The sequence below is a fragment of the Onthophagus taurus genome, chromosome 2, assembly GCF_036711975.1.
Source record: "Onthophagus taurus isolate NC chromosome 2, IU_Otau_3.0, whole genome shotgun sequence".
Classification (NCBI taxonomy): domain Eukaryota; kingdom Metazoa; phylum Arthropoda; class Insecta; order Coleoptera; family Scarabaeidae; genus Onthophagus; species Onthophagus taurus.
In genome coordinates this window covers 17,142,911-17,159,591 of record NC_091967.1, presented here as the reverse complement: position 1 = coordinate 17,159,591, position 16,681 = coordinate 17,142,911, and the positions used below count along the sequence as shown (strand labels likewise).

Genomic DNA, 16,681 nt, shown 5'->3' with positions numbered 1-16,681 from the left:
TTCTAAAATACGATATTTTAAAGTAAAATAGTCAGTCTTGTTTATTGCGAAATTAGGGTTTCCATTGAGTGAGCGCATAAACGATAATATTCCTTGGTTAATATAGCTCATGGTAACATAAATGTTGAGTGGAAGAATAATAATATTCCTTGAATGTTATCTCTCTTCCAATGGTTAGTCGATATTCTGAATGGGCTGACGAAACCGCCTGCACGCATTGAGCGCACATGGGATAATGTAAACAATACGGCACTATTTTAGTAACAGATCATATATTTCGCAGTATTTTCATGTTATTTTTGCTACATTGTTTGAATCATTTTCAAGTCAGATAAGACGTGTAGCTATTATCAAATATCATGTGTTTTTAAACACTTGTTCTGAGAATGTCCGATACAAGATCTAAATCATAAAAATCAAAACAAAAGAAGCATGTATTCAATGAAGTGAACCATGTTAAAAAAATGAGATTTCAAAGGAGTTTCCAAAGTTAGCCGTTTCCGCTAGTTCCAAGCAGATAACATAGCTTTTTGTATATCATGCAATTCAAAGTGCAAGTACAATTAAAGACTGTGGTTTCTTGAGTCTACATGGAATTTTCAATAAGTGCATAGAGCGAGTTACCGAAATTGTGGAAGAGGTAGAAATCAATATCGCGGCAATACGCTAAATCCTGAAGTTATCGTGAAGCTCATTATTCCTCAGTTGCAATCATATATTTAGATTCAAGTTTGAAATATTTTAGAGAAAACTTACACGGACTATAAACGTTTGCTCTATCTGTGAATCATTGAATATAAAACTACTCTTAATAAAACAAGCAAACAAAAACTTTAGCAGTGGCGGAATTACTAGTGTACAAGAGTCAAAAAAATGTATGGACAAATTGACGCAGTTAACAGCGACCCTTAAACACAGAGATGACGATAATGGCTATCGTATTTGACTATACCGATTGGTAACTTTAATTTTAGGAGATACACCCAACACGGATAAGTATACTTGTGTGTGTGCGCGGAGTATGTTTGTGGGAGGGGAATCGCAAGAGTAGTGGATCGGAGAGCAGTCAGTCGTTTGACATCGTTCAATGATAAGAAATATTATAAAAATAATAACTAATATAATAAATGAAATTCAAATAAGACAAAGCAAATTCTTAATTCTAAAAATAAAAACAATTCGTAAGTAACTGAAATAAACTTTGTAAAACAACAAATAAAACAAAAAACTATAAAAATAAAATATTTTTTATATTAGGTGTCCAAATAAACCACCATTCTGTGCTAAACAATAGCCCAATCTATGGTAAAAAGTTCGCCTTACATTCGCTAGTATATCGGGACTAATATCCTGTATACAATTGCGAATTTTTGTTTGTAAGTCATCCAGATTGGTTGTCCTTTCTTCATCAAAACCATAAATTTTCGATTTTAAATATCCCCATAGAAAAAAATCATTGGGGGCTAAATCTGGTGATCTAGGCGGCCAAGTTAACGTTCCGCAAATAGATATTACACGATTTGGAAATTGTGCGTTAAGATACTCTTTAACTTGCCGGCTGTTGTGAGCCGGGCAACCATCTTGTTGGAACCAGATACTTCCAAATTGAACATTGTCTAATTGTTGAAGCGATGGGATTACGTCATTTTGCAAAATGTTTAAATACTTATGACCATTTAAATTTCCTTCTATGAAAAAAGGACCGATAATATGATCACCTACTAAGCCAGCCCAAACATTTAATTTTTGGGGATATTGTGTACGAGCCGCATAAACTTTGTGTTCATTGTCACGACTCCAATATCGAGCAACGCTGGGATTATGCCGACCATGCAAAGGAAATGTAGATTCATCGATAAATAGAATGTTTTTTATAAAATCAACATTTCCGTTGGCCATTTCCATCATAGTAAAGCAAAATTCCGCCCTTGTAATATTATCGTTCTCGCAGAGTTCCTGACTTTTTTGTACCTTGTACGACCTGTACCCGTGTTTCTTTAATGTTTTTAGGACGGCAACATGGCTGATAGCAAACGTCTCCGCAACTTGTCTGCTTGACTGATTTTTATTGCGTTCAACATCAGCACATATCATCGTATCACGTAACTCATCTCTTTTACCCCTTCGTAATTTGTGTTTCTGTGGAGACACACATCCATGTCGCTCAAAGTTTTTAATAATATTTGAAATTGTTCCGCGACTAGGAATTGATCTGTTTTCATAGGCCACAGGAAACAAATTAATTATTTGGGCTACAGAATTGCCACCATAAAACCATTTTATAATCTGTACCTTTTCCGCTACAGTAAACAACATCTTAGTTTTTTTTTGCTAGGGTTAACTGCAAAGCGATGCGACAACTTCGCCTCTCAACAATCTATGAACGATTCAATTTGTGCATTACCCCTACGCTTGTTTATCCCCCACTTAACGACACCGAATATACACACACACGTATACTTATACGTACGTCCGTGTTGGGTGTATCTCCTAAAATTAAAGTTACCAATCGGTATATGGAACTTACCCTTGCCTTTTATGTCAGTGCAAACAAAGATCCAAACGAAGTTTATACTGCAATAACATTTATTGAAAAATGATATTTCAACAAGTAACAAAGTCCCACAATGATCAGCAGAAATAAGGATAGAATTATTTAACTTAATTTACCTTCTGACACTTCTCCACTTCTTTATTCGGTAGCTTTTTCAGTACTTAGTCCTAACAAAGAACATGTTGATACAGAAATAGAAGAGAGATAAAGAATATTTGCCATCTGATGAGAACGTTCTTTATTTAATAAATCGACTGAAATTAAGTAGGATTAAGACTACTACAGTATACTCCATAATGGCATTATAATATAATGCCATGGTTTCCTTTTTTGCTAGCTTAGCTGATTTTATTTTCACTGTAAATTCTTTTGATCTAATCGTTGCTTCCATGCATTGCGTATCTCTGTTTAGAAGCTGTCAGTTTGTAACTATTATAATAATTACCCATGAACTATTTACACAACCTAACCATTTTTGACAAAAAAATAGAGAAATAAAACTAACAGTTTAAAATTCATATTTAAAAGCAATCCTAGAAAAGTGAGAAACTTATTTACTGTTAGTTATTTAAGTTATTTCCACCTTGTAAATCTAGAGTATTCAGTTACTTGTTAAGTCAAAAATGTCTAAGCAACTCTTGAAACATGTAGTCTACTTACAGATTGAAAAAACCAATTAGATTTCTACTTAACAAATTTATACAAAAAATCATAATAAATACTAACGATTGGTTAACAATAGCCAAATAATTGTTAAAAGCTTAAACTATAAGTGTTTCTTTTCAACTGTGCTGCTTGCATTAGCGGATTTCAATTATTGTTTTATTTCCATGGAAGTTGGAGCCTATGGTCGAAATTGGGTACTTTACTTACAAGACGATATTTTAGGTTGGTGATGTAACATGTACTTTATACCTGGGTATGAAAGGGTTTCGCATCTCTGCCTATGGTGCATCACATATGAAGACGATCTTACCTACTGCCAAGTAACCTACTCCTCTGTTCTTGGTTACACTTATTGATATTATTGAAACATCTAATCGACTAATATCTTTGCTAAGAGCTATCGGTAAGATGTTTGAGAGATTGCTGTGGAGTAAGGCGAAGGTAAGATAAAATAAACTAAAATAGATATTAGACAACTATGAAGTGTATTGCCGATATCAAAAGACAACTTCCTATGTTAAAAGCTGCAAAAGAGAACAGTTAATTGACTAGCCTGGATCGCAACATATTAACCGAAAGACGACATATTGAAAGAACATATTGATTGAACTCCGAAAACAAGGAAAGTACTTTTAATCGCAAAAAGACCTTCAACGAAGATACGATCAATATTCTAGTTCTAATGATATAGCATTAATTATCGGTGGGCGATCTCTTAAAGAGGTCGTTGGGAAAAAGTACGTAGAACAATACTGAGATTTTTAACAGCTGTGTATGGAATTTGGTTACTGCTTTCAAAACCGGAAAAAATTACTCACATTGCAGCATGTGTCTGTATGCCTCTGCTGAAAATAATGGAAGTTATGGGCGGAAGAATCAACAGAGAGGCTATACACTTCGTTTAGGTGCGAAACGAGCAACGAATTTCGAGAGCGTAGAAAGTCACTAACGACGCTCAATATCTCTCAGCAATATCAATATCAACTATGTTGTATGAAACAAAATTTATAAAGTAACAGTGTTATTGTTTTGATTATTATGTCGGATAATACCCGATAACAAAAAACCGTTAAACCCAAAAAGTAATTATACATAAAAAATTAGTAGATGAAAAACGCGAGATTTAGAAGGAAAGAGAGTGTTAAAAATAACATTTCCATATCGATGTGTTAAATTGAATTAAATATTTTAGTAAGGTATAATTTCGAAATGATACAAATCCACGTGAATAATTATTAATGGATTAGGTACTCACCGTCGAAATCGCTTATTAATTCTCGCAAATCCCACTTCAAAAGCAACATGGTCACGTTTTCCTCGATAAGAACCTTCATAATTTATTTTAATGTATTAAATTAGTTATTTTGAATTAATTATGTTTTAATTGAAAAAATCAATACTCTAGTGGAAGTAGATCTAACAAATGATTCACGAAATAAATAAACAGTTAAAAAGTTGTAATGAAAACCTTTGAAATAAGCAAAATGATAAATTTTGTTGATTTATATACGTTGGAACAATAATATTAGTGTCTTCTAATCTCTGAAAGTTTCAGATATTCCAATTGCATGTTTTCCAGAAACACAACCGAGAGTAACAAGTTTCAGGAGTCGAGGAGCGAATAGAGCGACTTATTTTCTTGTGAGAAATGTGCAAGTGTCACTGGAAGGAGAGCAGCCACAGTGTATCACTAAGAACAAAAAAAAAGAACAAACTTTAGCGCTCGGCAAAATACCGTCATAAACTTAACGGTTTGAATGCCCCATATACATCTAGCTAAAGCCCGGCAGCTTTATTATTAAGCAAATTTCAGTAATCCTTTATAAGTACACCCCTTTTATACTCATGTAATCTGCGGCGAAATTCTTGTAACATTTTTCTTTAAAACAAATTTTTTAATATCAAAACACTAATATCGAGCTAGTTTCAATAAAATACAGATATGAGTATCGTGAAAATATGGGAATTAAATTTTTCAAAGCATCCTTTGAAATCTTTCTGCTTGGCATAGAATTCATCTCGAAATGTATTTAAAAAAAAAATTACGGATTGAAATGAAAATTCCTTAAATGTGAAGCAGTTTTTAAATACGATTCTGAAATACAACGCATATTGTTGAATAGTTGTTATTTCTAGCGCGCGGAAAGTTTTGTTTTGCATAGGAGTGAATGCGCTACAAGACCCTTTCGTGGTGGCGGCGAGAGCGTCGAAAATTGCTCATTCCCCGGGAATTGTGTGTACGCTAATTACGAAAAGGACGAACAAGCAACACTAACCCGACGACGACTGCAATAAACCCGCCGCATTTCAATCGAATACGAACGACCCACCCGAAACTTCGAAAACAAAATGTTTTGTAACGTTTTCTATACAGTCGAGTTGATTGTTTATTTATTTTAAATTAAACTTTAAGTTAAAGCAGAGAACATTAGCAGTAAGCACAAACAAATACAATAAAACCTGAATATAATGGATTAATATGGGGAAGAATATAGCCAAAAATCCGTTGTATGAAACATTTTTAATTTGTATTTTAAACTGTTTGAATGAATAATTTTAATGCACACAAATTCGAACAGCTATCCACACCGTTGCGTTCTGTATTAGTTAGTTTAATAAAAATATGCAACAATCTAGCGCTGAATAACAACTAAAACTAACACTAGCATTAGAACTAACACTAGAGCTAGAACTAGAAACATTAGTCATATGTCTCTTAACACATTATTTAACATTTATATTTCAATATACTGATGTATTAAATAGATAATATTAATAGTATAACTAAAAAATATTTTGCCATTTATATCCGAGATCCGTTTTGACGAGGTTCGTTATATCGATGTTATACTGTACTTGAAGTGTACTTAACTACTTGACTATTAATTTGTATTTGACAATGTATGGTGCCAATTGTAAAACTGAGTAAGTTGGCAGATATCCAAACCACGAAACATCGTAAATTACTGTAGGCGTTACTAATAGATCAGATTGACAGTGCAATAATATTATGCAGCTTTCCAGCCAAATGATCGGATAGCTATGAGCTACTCTGGAGTAACTGATTGCTTCATAATTCGTTAAACATGAATGAACGTATTATTCCAGAGTAGGTGCATATTGCTGCTTTCTAAACAAGTGATCGAATAGCTCTAAAGTATTTTGTTCATTTATATCTAATATTACAATATAATTTTAATAAATTTAAAATACAACATTGTTAAAGATCAAGCAACATTTATCTAAACCAAGTAGTTTAGTTCTAAGATTTTATGTATTTATGTAAAAGAACCGTATAAACAGTTTTAAATAGGGAATAAAGTTCTAATTTAAATGTATTCAAAAATCTGTCGTGGCGCGGTTGCAAGTACTTGGAAGCCATTAGAGTTCCTCGTGGGACGCATAAGAAATAGCTTCCTGTTCTCGCGGAAATATGCAAAACGGGAGGACTTTCGGATTGGCCACCACCGCGATGCTATGAGATCGCATGAATATTTTTCTGCACTGGCGCCGATTTAAAATATGAGATTCGCCGTATTCGAAAGTGGGAAAAGTCCATATTGCGCTTTCGCTTTTTTTTGTTGATTTTTCCAAACCGCATCCTCCCCACGAATTCGATAACTTTAATCTTAATGTCGAAGTATAGTAACCATCTAGAATATCTAGACATACGTATGTATGTACTTTACGATTCGAATCGATTGGTTGTGGTTTTTGTGTGTGAATCTTAAATTTCCAAACCCGAAATCCTTTAGGGAAGAAATTGCTTTCCTCGATTGATAGTACGTCTCAATCGGCAAAAGCAATCCACCTGTAATTACGTTTCCGTAATACCATCAATCTTGTCCCTTGAACTCGAAATGTATTTGCCTTTAAACTCAACCTCCACGACCACCACCTTGACTCAAAAACGAGTATTTTTACATATGTGTGTTTTTGTAACGCTATGTTAAATCTTCAGTTGTAATTAATTTTGTTAAACTTGATATGGTGGAAATATAATATGTAGGTCATTTAAAAAAATTGCGTATCTCTTCTCTTCACGTATAAGTAAGTATATACAGTGATATCCGAAGGGCGGACGGTTCATCTTGTAATGAATAGATTATATCAACGTAAATTGCTCCGTCGACATCGACGACGTTGACGACAAGGCAGTAGCGCGATGGCATGGATCGCATGAAATGATCGCTCTCTGCTGAAATTACGCTTTGCCGACTTTCCAAAGATAACGACTTTGACGCTGACGGCACATTGGAGAGATTTCAACCTCGTAAATTCTAAATTATACCGAAAAATACTTGGATTTTCTCTGTAGATAACCTTTATTATAGTTGAAATACTGAGACAGTTATAATTAAAGTTTTTTCTAAGTTATATTCTTTAATAACTTGAGTATCGCGAAAACTTTTTTTTTTAAGTAACGGTATTATAAAGGTGCATACTAAGTGGTATATTTTGAATCATTTAATATTGCGCAGAAAATTTAAAAGGCTTTACATTGACATTGGTGTTACAGTAATGTAATCACAGGTAGATTGCTTTCGTCATTCAAGTGGTTGCTGTGAATTAAGGAAAGCAATCTTCGCGGCAAAGGATTTCGCATTTGGAAGTTTCAAGCTTGCATACACATTCTAAATTGGATTCATACGTGAATGTACGCAATCTAACTACAAGTGTAGCAAACCAGAATGTTCTACATTCTTTTCTGAATGGAAATTATTAAAGTTCTTGGTTTTTGATGAAATAGTATTAATATTTTTTTAAACTAAAGAGGTTTTTTTTGTAGTTACTTGAATTTAAAAGGATAGGTTGTATGTATGTATAAAAATATTAGTAGTTGATATGTGACCAAAAACGGGGATGAATTCTCGGTCGGTATGTAAATTTTATAAATCCATCCAACGGCCGCTGGTAGAAAGATAGATGACCGTTTAACGTTTTTGAATACATAGGTACCCATGTATATTTTATAGCGGCGACAGGCCAGAAAAATATTGCGTTCATCTCGTTGTGATCAATTTCCGCTGGGCTTCCGCTTTTGCGATAGCTTTACGGAAGTAGGAAACCATATCTTATTCACTTCACGATCACAGTAATTGCATCCAAATACTTCCAAACCAACTCCGAAATATATTTTTTTTAATTCGTTTTTGCTTCATTCTGTTATTTACGTGCAAATATTGTTTATTGCAGTTTATTGCGGATTAGTGAAAAAATCAATTATTAAAATCTCGGCTACATTTAATTGCTTTATCCACTTCTCGTTACGGTAATTGTGATGATTAAAAGCGTTTAACTGAGTAATGATGTAGTCTGTATGAGTTAAAACAGGCAGTTGTACATCTGATATTAAACGTAACTTTTTAATATTTTAATAATTATCAAATATTACGTTAAATAAATTAAAGTCTTTATCCAGGGCGCGCTAATATAAATTTGCAAAATAATTTGTAATATTTCACATGCATTTTTAATTGGGGTAGCATAGGTTATTAATAAATTTGTAAAAGTTTTGAAATAATAATATTGTTTTAATAAAGTTTTGAAATAATAATGTACTGTAAATATTGATTGGTTTAATGTAATATTAGTTGTAAATTTCAGATTTTCACTAATAAAGAGATAAGTTATTTTCAGGTTATATTGGGATATAAAGCAGCAATTGCTACATATTTCATACTCGCCAGCCCGTGGGAATTGGTTTCGTTCCGAACCCAACAGGAAGACGATGAAAATGTGTTCCTAGATCTAATGTTAAGTATCTCTTATGTAGTATTATTCGCTCCCAATTATATATATAAATATACCTAATATCATCTTAGCTAATTGCGTTAGGCTTACCCACTTCCATTTATTTGTCAAAATTCTTTTAGACGCTTGTATTTCTTCTGGGAGATGACTCAAATTTTGTATGAAAGAAAGTTATTATCTTCATAATCAATGAGCTCAGATACATTTTTATCGCTGTTTTATCAACTTTACAGGCGTAGTGAAGTCAAAAAGGTCGTTGGAACAAACTGAATAAGTTTGGTATGGCTAAAATAGCAGAAGAAGCGAATGTCCTGTTCTAGTCAATAAAAGAAAACAAGGTATGTTTATCTATGGAAGAGAGGAAATTGATAAAGCAGGGATCTATAACACAAAAAGGTGTACAATAAGTTTCAAAAGGCAGCTAAGAAAATGCTAGATGAACACAAGGAAAAAATTTGGAACAAGATTCTCTGTCAGGGTGGAGACGATCTAAATCAATCCTTATGGCTTTTCAAGAAGATAAGAGGAAAGCCAGAACCACTAAAAAGTCCGGCAAGTTAATGAATATTCGACAATTATTTAGAATATCAATTTGATAACAAGAGAGAAATTGACGATAATATTCAGGAGAGAGTAAACGCAATACTAAACAATATCACTGAGGGAAATCCAGATGCGCTGGAGATTTTGGAAAAAGAGATTAACCTCGTGTCTGAAATGGGAGTACAGATTCCTTCTTATGGTGAACTTCATTGTATATTATGCAAGCATTTATAATGGAAGTCATGAGTAGCTTGTAAAACACCTTACGACGCCATTTGCCTGATCTACGATCGAAATCGGATATAGTGGTAAGCTGATCGGACAGATCAACTCCCCTCATAAAATTGTTGTAATCAGCAATAGCTTCTAGGCATCCGAAAGAAACTCTTTCGCCATTGTAATCTATAAATTAATAAATTTCCTCCATTATTGTAATCTTATACTTGGTATTGTATCTCCCCTTTTCCACTTGAGCACGCCATTCTTGTTTTTTCATATCTCCATCTCTACTAAGTTTTAACACGAACAAAACCTCCCTAGATATCTTGACGAGGATAGAGATGAAGAAAGAAATTACATAGCTAGGAGTAACATTTAACAGGAAACTGAACGCCGGAAAACAAGCAGGCAAGAGAATGGCAAATAAGCTCTACTTTATCATAAGAGGATAGCCGGCGCTTCCATTAGCAACAAAGGCCAGGATAATAGAAGCCGTACTAACTTCGCAGTTAACATTTGGACTAGAAATCTTGAAAATTCACAAAAATCTGCCGAAATTGGAATCTTTTTTAAGTAGAATTCTGAGTTCAACAACGAATACTCCATACTACGTCAGGATCGCACACATGTTGGAAGCTATGTAGAAGAAGGAGCTGTGATATATGCCAGAAGAAAGCAAAGCCATAATGGGTACCTTGATAACCCAGTGTGCCCATGGAGATACTCTGTAGATAATGCACAAACGTCATAATCGACAGACTGATAAACGTTGTAAAGAAAGGCTATAAAAAGTTAATCTTAAATAATTGTCTGAAATATTTTCCTTTATTCAGCGAAATTATGAGTTTTACGCATTTTTAAGTACTTTACAGGATGGATTGTATTCTGTTTACACGATTATTATCTGTGGAAATCTTCGTCTATTTTGCACGGTACACCAATCACCATGGCAGACATCTTCGACATCTGATAGCGAAGGAGGTTTTTGTTAATGTAGAACGAACATCATAAATCCAACGGAACTAAATCATAAGCATGAAATAAGAGGCCATTTAACTGAACCTCTTCTGAAAATTACGCAGTTACACCCGTGCGACAATAGCAACAAACCTCCCAGCAACAAACTTTTACCCGCAATTTCCTATTTACTTTCTTAGCTGATATCTTCCTTATAATTAGGGATAGCGAAAAACTAAATGCACCACTTGAAATCTTGAATCTTTCTCTATCTAAAATCGATTTTCGTCAATAAAAAATTAAGAACACCGCGCTGTACTTAAAATAGCTCAAAATTATCAAACTTCAAGGCCTTGTGCAATTGTTACGAAACCGAATTTTAAAAAACTGTTATCACAGTCAGAAAGGGCGCTCCTTCAGCTTTCTCAATCCGGGTTTTCGTCGGTCAATATCTATCGGCGTCATGCTTAAATCACCCTTAATGTCCATCCCTACACGCAGAAACGCTTAAATACTCTTCCTGTAAACAACCTTCTTATTTGATAGGGAGAAAATTATAGAAACATATCTATCTTCTTGAAAATTTTCTGCTCTTTCTAGTGGTGTATAACACGCGGCTATCACGCGCTTGCACACGTACATTTTCGGCCAAAAACTGCAAAATTCACACGTTTTAGCCATTCTTAAACCCTGTTTGGGTCGATAACTTTCTTATATGAGCAGGAGAAAACTCTAGAACCATATCTATCTTATCGGAAATTTCCTGCTCTTTCTAGTGATGTATAACACGCGGCGATCACACGTTTGCACACGTACATTTTTTGCTAAAAACTGCAAAATTCACACGTTTTAGCCATTCTTAAACCTTGTTCGGGTCGATAACTTTCTTATATGAGCAGGAAAAAACTCTAGAACCATATCTATCTTATTGAAAATTTTCTGCTCTTTCTAATGGTATACGGGATGGTCAGAAATGTGCGTCAAATTTCCGTATCTCAAAAAGTTTATTTTTTTAAATGGCAACTCTTCTTTTTTCCCTCACCACCGTATTATATGCTGAAAAATCAGGAGACTTTGTGATTACATCCCATACTAGTAGAGTTACTAGTAAACATACTAGTAGACTTTAAATTTAGTTACTTTACTGTAGACATTAAAATGCGCACACCTGGAAAGACATGTTTAAATTTTTGAAAATTGTGCTATTCCTTCCATCCCGCTAATTTTAACTCAATTCCAACGGCAGTTATTCCAACAAGATGGCGCGCCACCACACCTCAAGAAGCTACTAAATCAGTTTTTGACAAACAGGGAATTGTTAAAAATTATTGGTTCCCATAGTTACTCATGGCTACTGCTATTTTTATTATATTTTGAAATAAATACACTCATAACTTCAATGTTAATTTGTATGTATAGTGTTGACGATAACAAACGAAAATAAATACAATAATAAGTAAATAAATAAATAATAATTATTAATTTAAATTTACCCCCAAAATATCTAGTGATATTTTCTGGTGATTTTTTCCAGTGTAAATCTGACTTTCGCGTTTACTCCTCCTGGTTTAAAAACACAGTATAGTTCTAGTGCAACCGTTAGTTCTAGTTTTAATTGTTATTCAGCGCTAAGTTGTATATTTTTAAGTTTCGGGTTTAGCCCTGTGTCTTCAGACGCTGAATGTTAGGTAAGGTTAGTTTTGTTTACAAACATTAATTATACCATGAAGTATTTTTTGGAAATTAGTAATGGTAATTATAGCGTGAAGTTTTCTTTTGTAATGTCAATTATAGCGTGAAGGAATGTTCGGTAAGGTTAGTTTTGTTTACAAACATTAATTATACCATGAAGTATTCTTTGGCAATTTGTAATGGCAATTATAGCGTGAAGTTTTCTTTTGTAATGTCAATTATAGCGTGAAGGAATGTGAGGTAAGGTTAGTTTTGTTTACAAACATTAATTATACCATGAAGTATTCTTTGGCAATTAGTAATGGCAATTATAGCGTGAAGTTTTCTTTTGTAATGTCAATTATAGCGTGAAGGAATGTTCGGTAAGGTTAGTTTTGTTTACAAACATTAATTATACCTTGAAGTTTTCTTTGGCAATTTGTAATGGCAATTATAGCGTGAAGTTTTCTTTTGTAATATCAATTATAGCGTGAAGGAATGTGAGGTAAGGTTAGTTTTGCTTACAAACATTAATTATACCTTGAAGTTTTCTTTGGCAATTATACTCTGTTTTTAAACCAGGAGAAGTATTTTAAATTTGTCACCAGATTGACCTTGCACGTGATTGGTTGAATGCGAGGAAGGTTCACACACAGGCAATTTTGATTTTGAATTTGAAGGTTAGGTTATTGACAATTCGACAGTTTCGTGTCATTATTGTAAATTTTGTGTTCTTAAACCCTTCTTTATTATATTTTGAAATAAATACACTCATAACTTCAATGTTAATTTGTATGTTTAGTGTTGACGATAACAAACGAAAATAAATACAATAATAAGTAAATAAATAAATAATAATAATTATTAATTTAAATTTACCGCCAAAATATCTAGTGATATTTTCTGGTGATTTCTCCTAGTGTAAATCTGACTTTCGCGTTTACTCCTCCTGGTTTAAAAACAGAGTATAGATTCAGAAAAAAATCTTCTTTTGTATTCCGTAATAAAAATGGGGGATTGCCATTTGAAAGAAATATCGATTGCGTCATAACTCGTTAAACCGTTTAACGGGTAAATTATTTTCTCGTTTTTAAAAACGATTTAGTTATGGTAATGCAACTATTTGACCTTATTGACAAGTGGTCTCTAAAAATGAGGGAACAATTTTGAAATCTATACCAAAAAATTGCACTAAAGTTAAATCTTTAGACCGATTTCAGGGATTTTTCCATAAATCGTTTATAATGATTTTCACTCAGGTCGTCGTGACAGACTCTGTCACATATGGGATTTAACTAGAAACAGAAAAATCCACAACGTTAGTAGTTTTTGGTACAAAACGTGTTTGTGCAAGCGCGCGATCGTCGCGTGTTATACACCACTAGAAAGAGCAGGAAATTTTCGATAAGATAGATATGGTTCTAGAGTTTTCTCCTGCTCATATAAGAAAGTTATCGACCCGAACAGGGTTTAAGAATGGCTAAAACGTGTGAGTTTAGCAGTTTTTGGAAAAAATGTACGTGTGCAAGCGCGTGATCGCCGCGTGTTATACATCACTAGAAAGAGCAGGAAATTTCCCATAAGATAGATATGGTTCTAGAGTTTTCTCCTGCTCATATAAGGAAGTTGTTTAGAGGAAGAGTACTTAAGCGTTTCTGCGTGTAGGGATGGACATTAAGGGTGATTTAAGCATGACGCCGAAGATATTGACCGACGAAAACCCGGATTAAGATAGCTGAAGGAGCGCCCTTTCTGACTGTGATAACAGTTTTTTAAAATTCGGTTTCGTAACAATTGCACAAGGCCTTGAAGTTTGGTAATTTTGAGCTATTTTAAGTACAGCGCGGTGTTCTTCATTTTTTATTGATCTTAATATCAACTTATCGGCAGACGAAAACCGATTTTAGATAGAGAAAGATTCAAGCTTTCAAGTGGTGCATTTAGTTTTTCGCTATCCCTAATTATAAGGAAGATATTAGCTAAGAAAGTAAATAGGAAATTGCGGGTAAAAGTTTGTTGCTGGGAGATTTGTTGCTATCGTCGCACGGGTCGCAGTTACAGTACCCTAGCCCAAAAGATAATTCTAACTTAATTTCCAAAATATCAACTTTCCTAGAATTCGTATGTTGAACGGCATATTTAAACTCGGTAAAATCGTACACTTTTTAATTTAGCAAAAGAACTTTCTACGCCGGGTATGATTATATATATATATATATATATATATATATATATATATATATATAGGGTTTGTATACATACATATTGAATGACGTTTAATCGGGACATAATTAATTAAAGAGCATTAGATCTATCACTGCTCTAATGAGTTGACGTAATTGTACCTAATGTTACAGCAATATGATCTAGTGCCCTAGCCTCTAGCTTTAATACAAGGATCCAGGGTTAATTAGAATTTAATTAAGCATTAACTTTTATTTATTTGTATGTAATCATTACATCATTAGATTATTAGATAAATCTCGTGTTCTACAATAATACAATTGCGAGGGTCGAAGAAATTACGGAAAATAAATTACCGGCCGAGATTAAACCTCTCTCAGCACCGAACACACTTCGATGCTGCAATTTTCATAATTGAGGGCCGGATGTGAAATATTGGACCGCTCGAGTGACTCCCCTAGTAGTAGTCGTAAGTGAATTAGATTTAGGAAAGTGTGCCAGGAGGCGAGATTGGCTTTCGTCTCTTGTACAAAAAAAGGAAGAATGAAAAGGGAAGTTCAATGACATCCAAACCTCCGAAAAACGATATACTGCAGATGTGACTGTAAATGATAAAAACAAGTAAAAATTGTAGTAAAATATTTTTTGTACTAATTTCGTCTCGATGTTCAAGATAATTTTTATCGCTGATTTATTATATAAATAGCTCTTGTTAAAACTGTGAATAATAACGTAGTAAACATTAATGTCATAGTCCCTCTTGCAATCAATTCATCAATCATATCAACTACGTGTACTCGTTTGTACAAATTATAGAACGGACTATATCTTCTGGTTGATTACAATTTGTAGGATTACCTACTGGTTGTAATCAATGTTCGTGATTCGCACAAAGCAACTTATTCGTTCCGAGCACTAGGCGCACATGTAGCGGTTAGATTTGGTCGTTAGTCGGTACAAGCTTGTATGTACCTGTTGTACATACGTATCTGTCAATGTATAACATACATATTTGTATACACGGTGTACAGCTCACGCATCGTTTCGCAATTGCCCACCTTGATAAAAGCCCATGTTAATAGTATACGAAAAGGGTCGATTAAAGCGCCGCCACGTTTCATTGCGAATTACGCAATTTAATCGAAATACGTAGATGAGAAGGGAGATGGTACAAAGGACCCAAGTTACGTGATTACGGACTGCGACCTCAAACAGCGCTTACCTATTTGCTTTTCGAATGGAACTCACTATATTGGTAATTATGTAGGCAAACGAGTTCGATCCATGTTTAAGTGATTGTGTTCCTGCAATCAAACGTTAATAGATGTAATTGCAATCAAAATTCCTAACCGTTTCCTAGCAATATATATGGCTACACGTAGATCGCCTTTGTTGTAGATCAACAAATATTGAAAATGCCAAGTACAATTTGACCGAAACAGAAAATCCGCACTCAAACTGCAAGCACTAGCAAAATGTGAAATTGACTCCATGGAAACGCCCAGTTAATTCAATTTGTGTTTACTCTTTCTCGGTCTGTCACAAATGCCGATTGCAACACCTTGGTATTGTCAAGTCACGTACTCTGCAGCTCAACTTTTAACTGATTACGTACAATGTCAAAAGTATATAAAGTTTTATCGAGAAATGTATCAATACGTAGTCACATTTCATGTGCCTTTAACGTTCTTTGTATTGAAATAATTGAAAATGATAATGAAAAGATGTAAACTCTAGATAATAATAATTAACAATAGTCGCGAACAATGACTTTGAGTAGAGAGGATAAAATAATAATAAACTAACATGTACTCGTATAATAGCAGGCACAGAGAGTGGCTAAACTAAATGTTCGGGAACGATGCATGCAAATGTTACGGTATAATTTTGAATTTTGTCGAACGTTACCAGAGCGGCGGATTGAAATCTATTCGCTTCGAACTGCACTGATTGCAACGCATTAACCAGGACGGGGGTGGCGCGAATGTGTATGCAAACGAGTGGTCCCCGGCAATGGATAGATTTTGCGCGTCCAGGAAACCTATTTTGCAATTGACAATGACCAGGGTAATGAATCTTATCTAGCTAGTGTCCAACATCAAACGCACAGCATCGGTGACAGTTAAGAGGTTA

At 34.1% G+C, this 16,681-nt stretch overlaps 1 protein-coding gene across 1 annotated transcript; it reads right to left on the bottom strand.

Annotated features, from left to right (window-relative positions):
• Nucleotides 1-1,248: 1,248 nt before the first annotated feature.
• On the bottom strand, nt 1,249-2,316 carry LOC139429169 (histone-lysine N-methyltransferase SETMAR-like). Its single transcript, XM_071194676.1, has one exon. It carries the CDS (start codon nt 2,314-2,316, stop codon nt 1,249-1,251), a length of 1,068 nt encoding a protein of 355 aa, XP_071050777.1.
• Nucleotides 2,317-16,681: the final 14,365 nt, after the last annotated feature.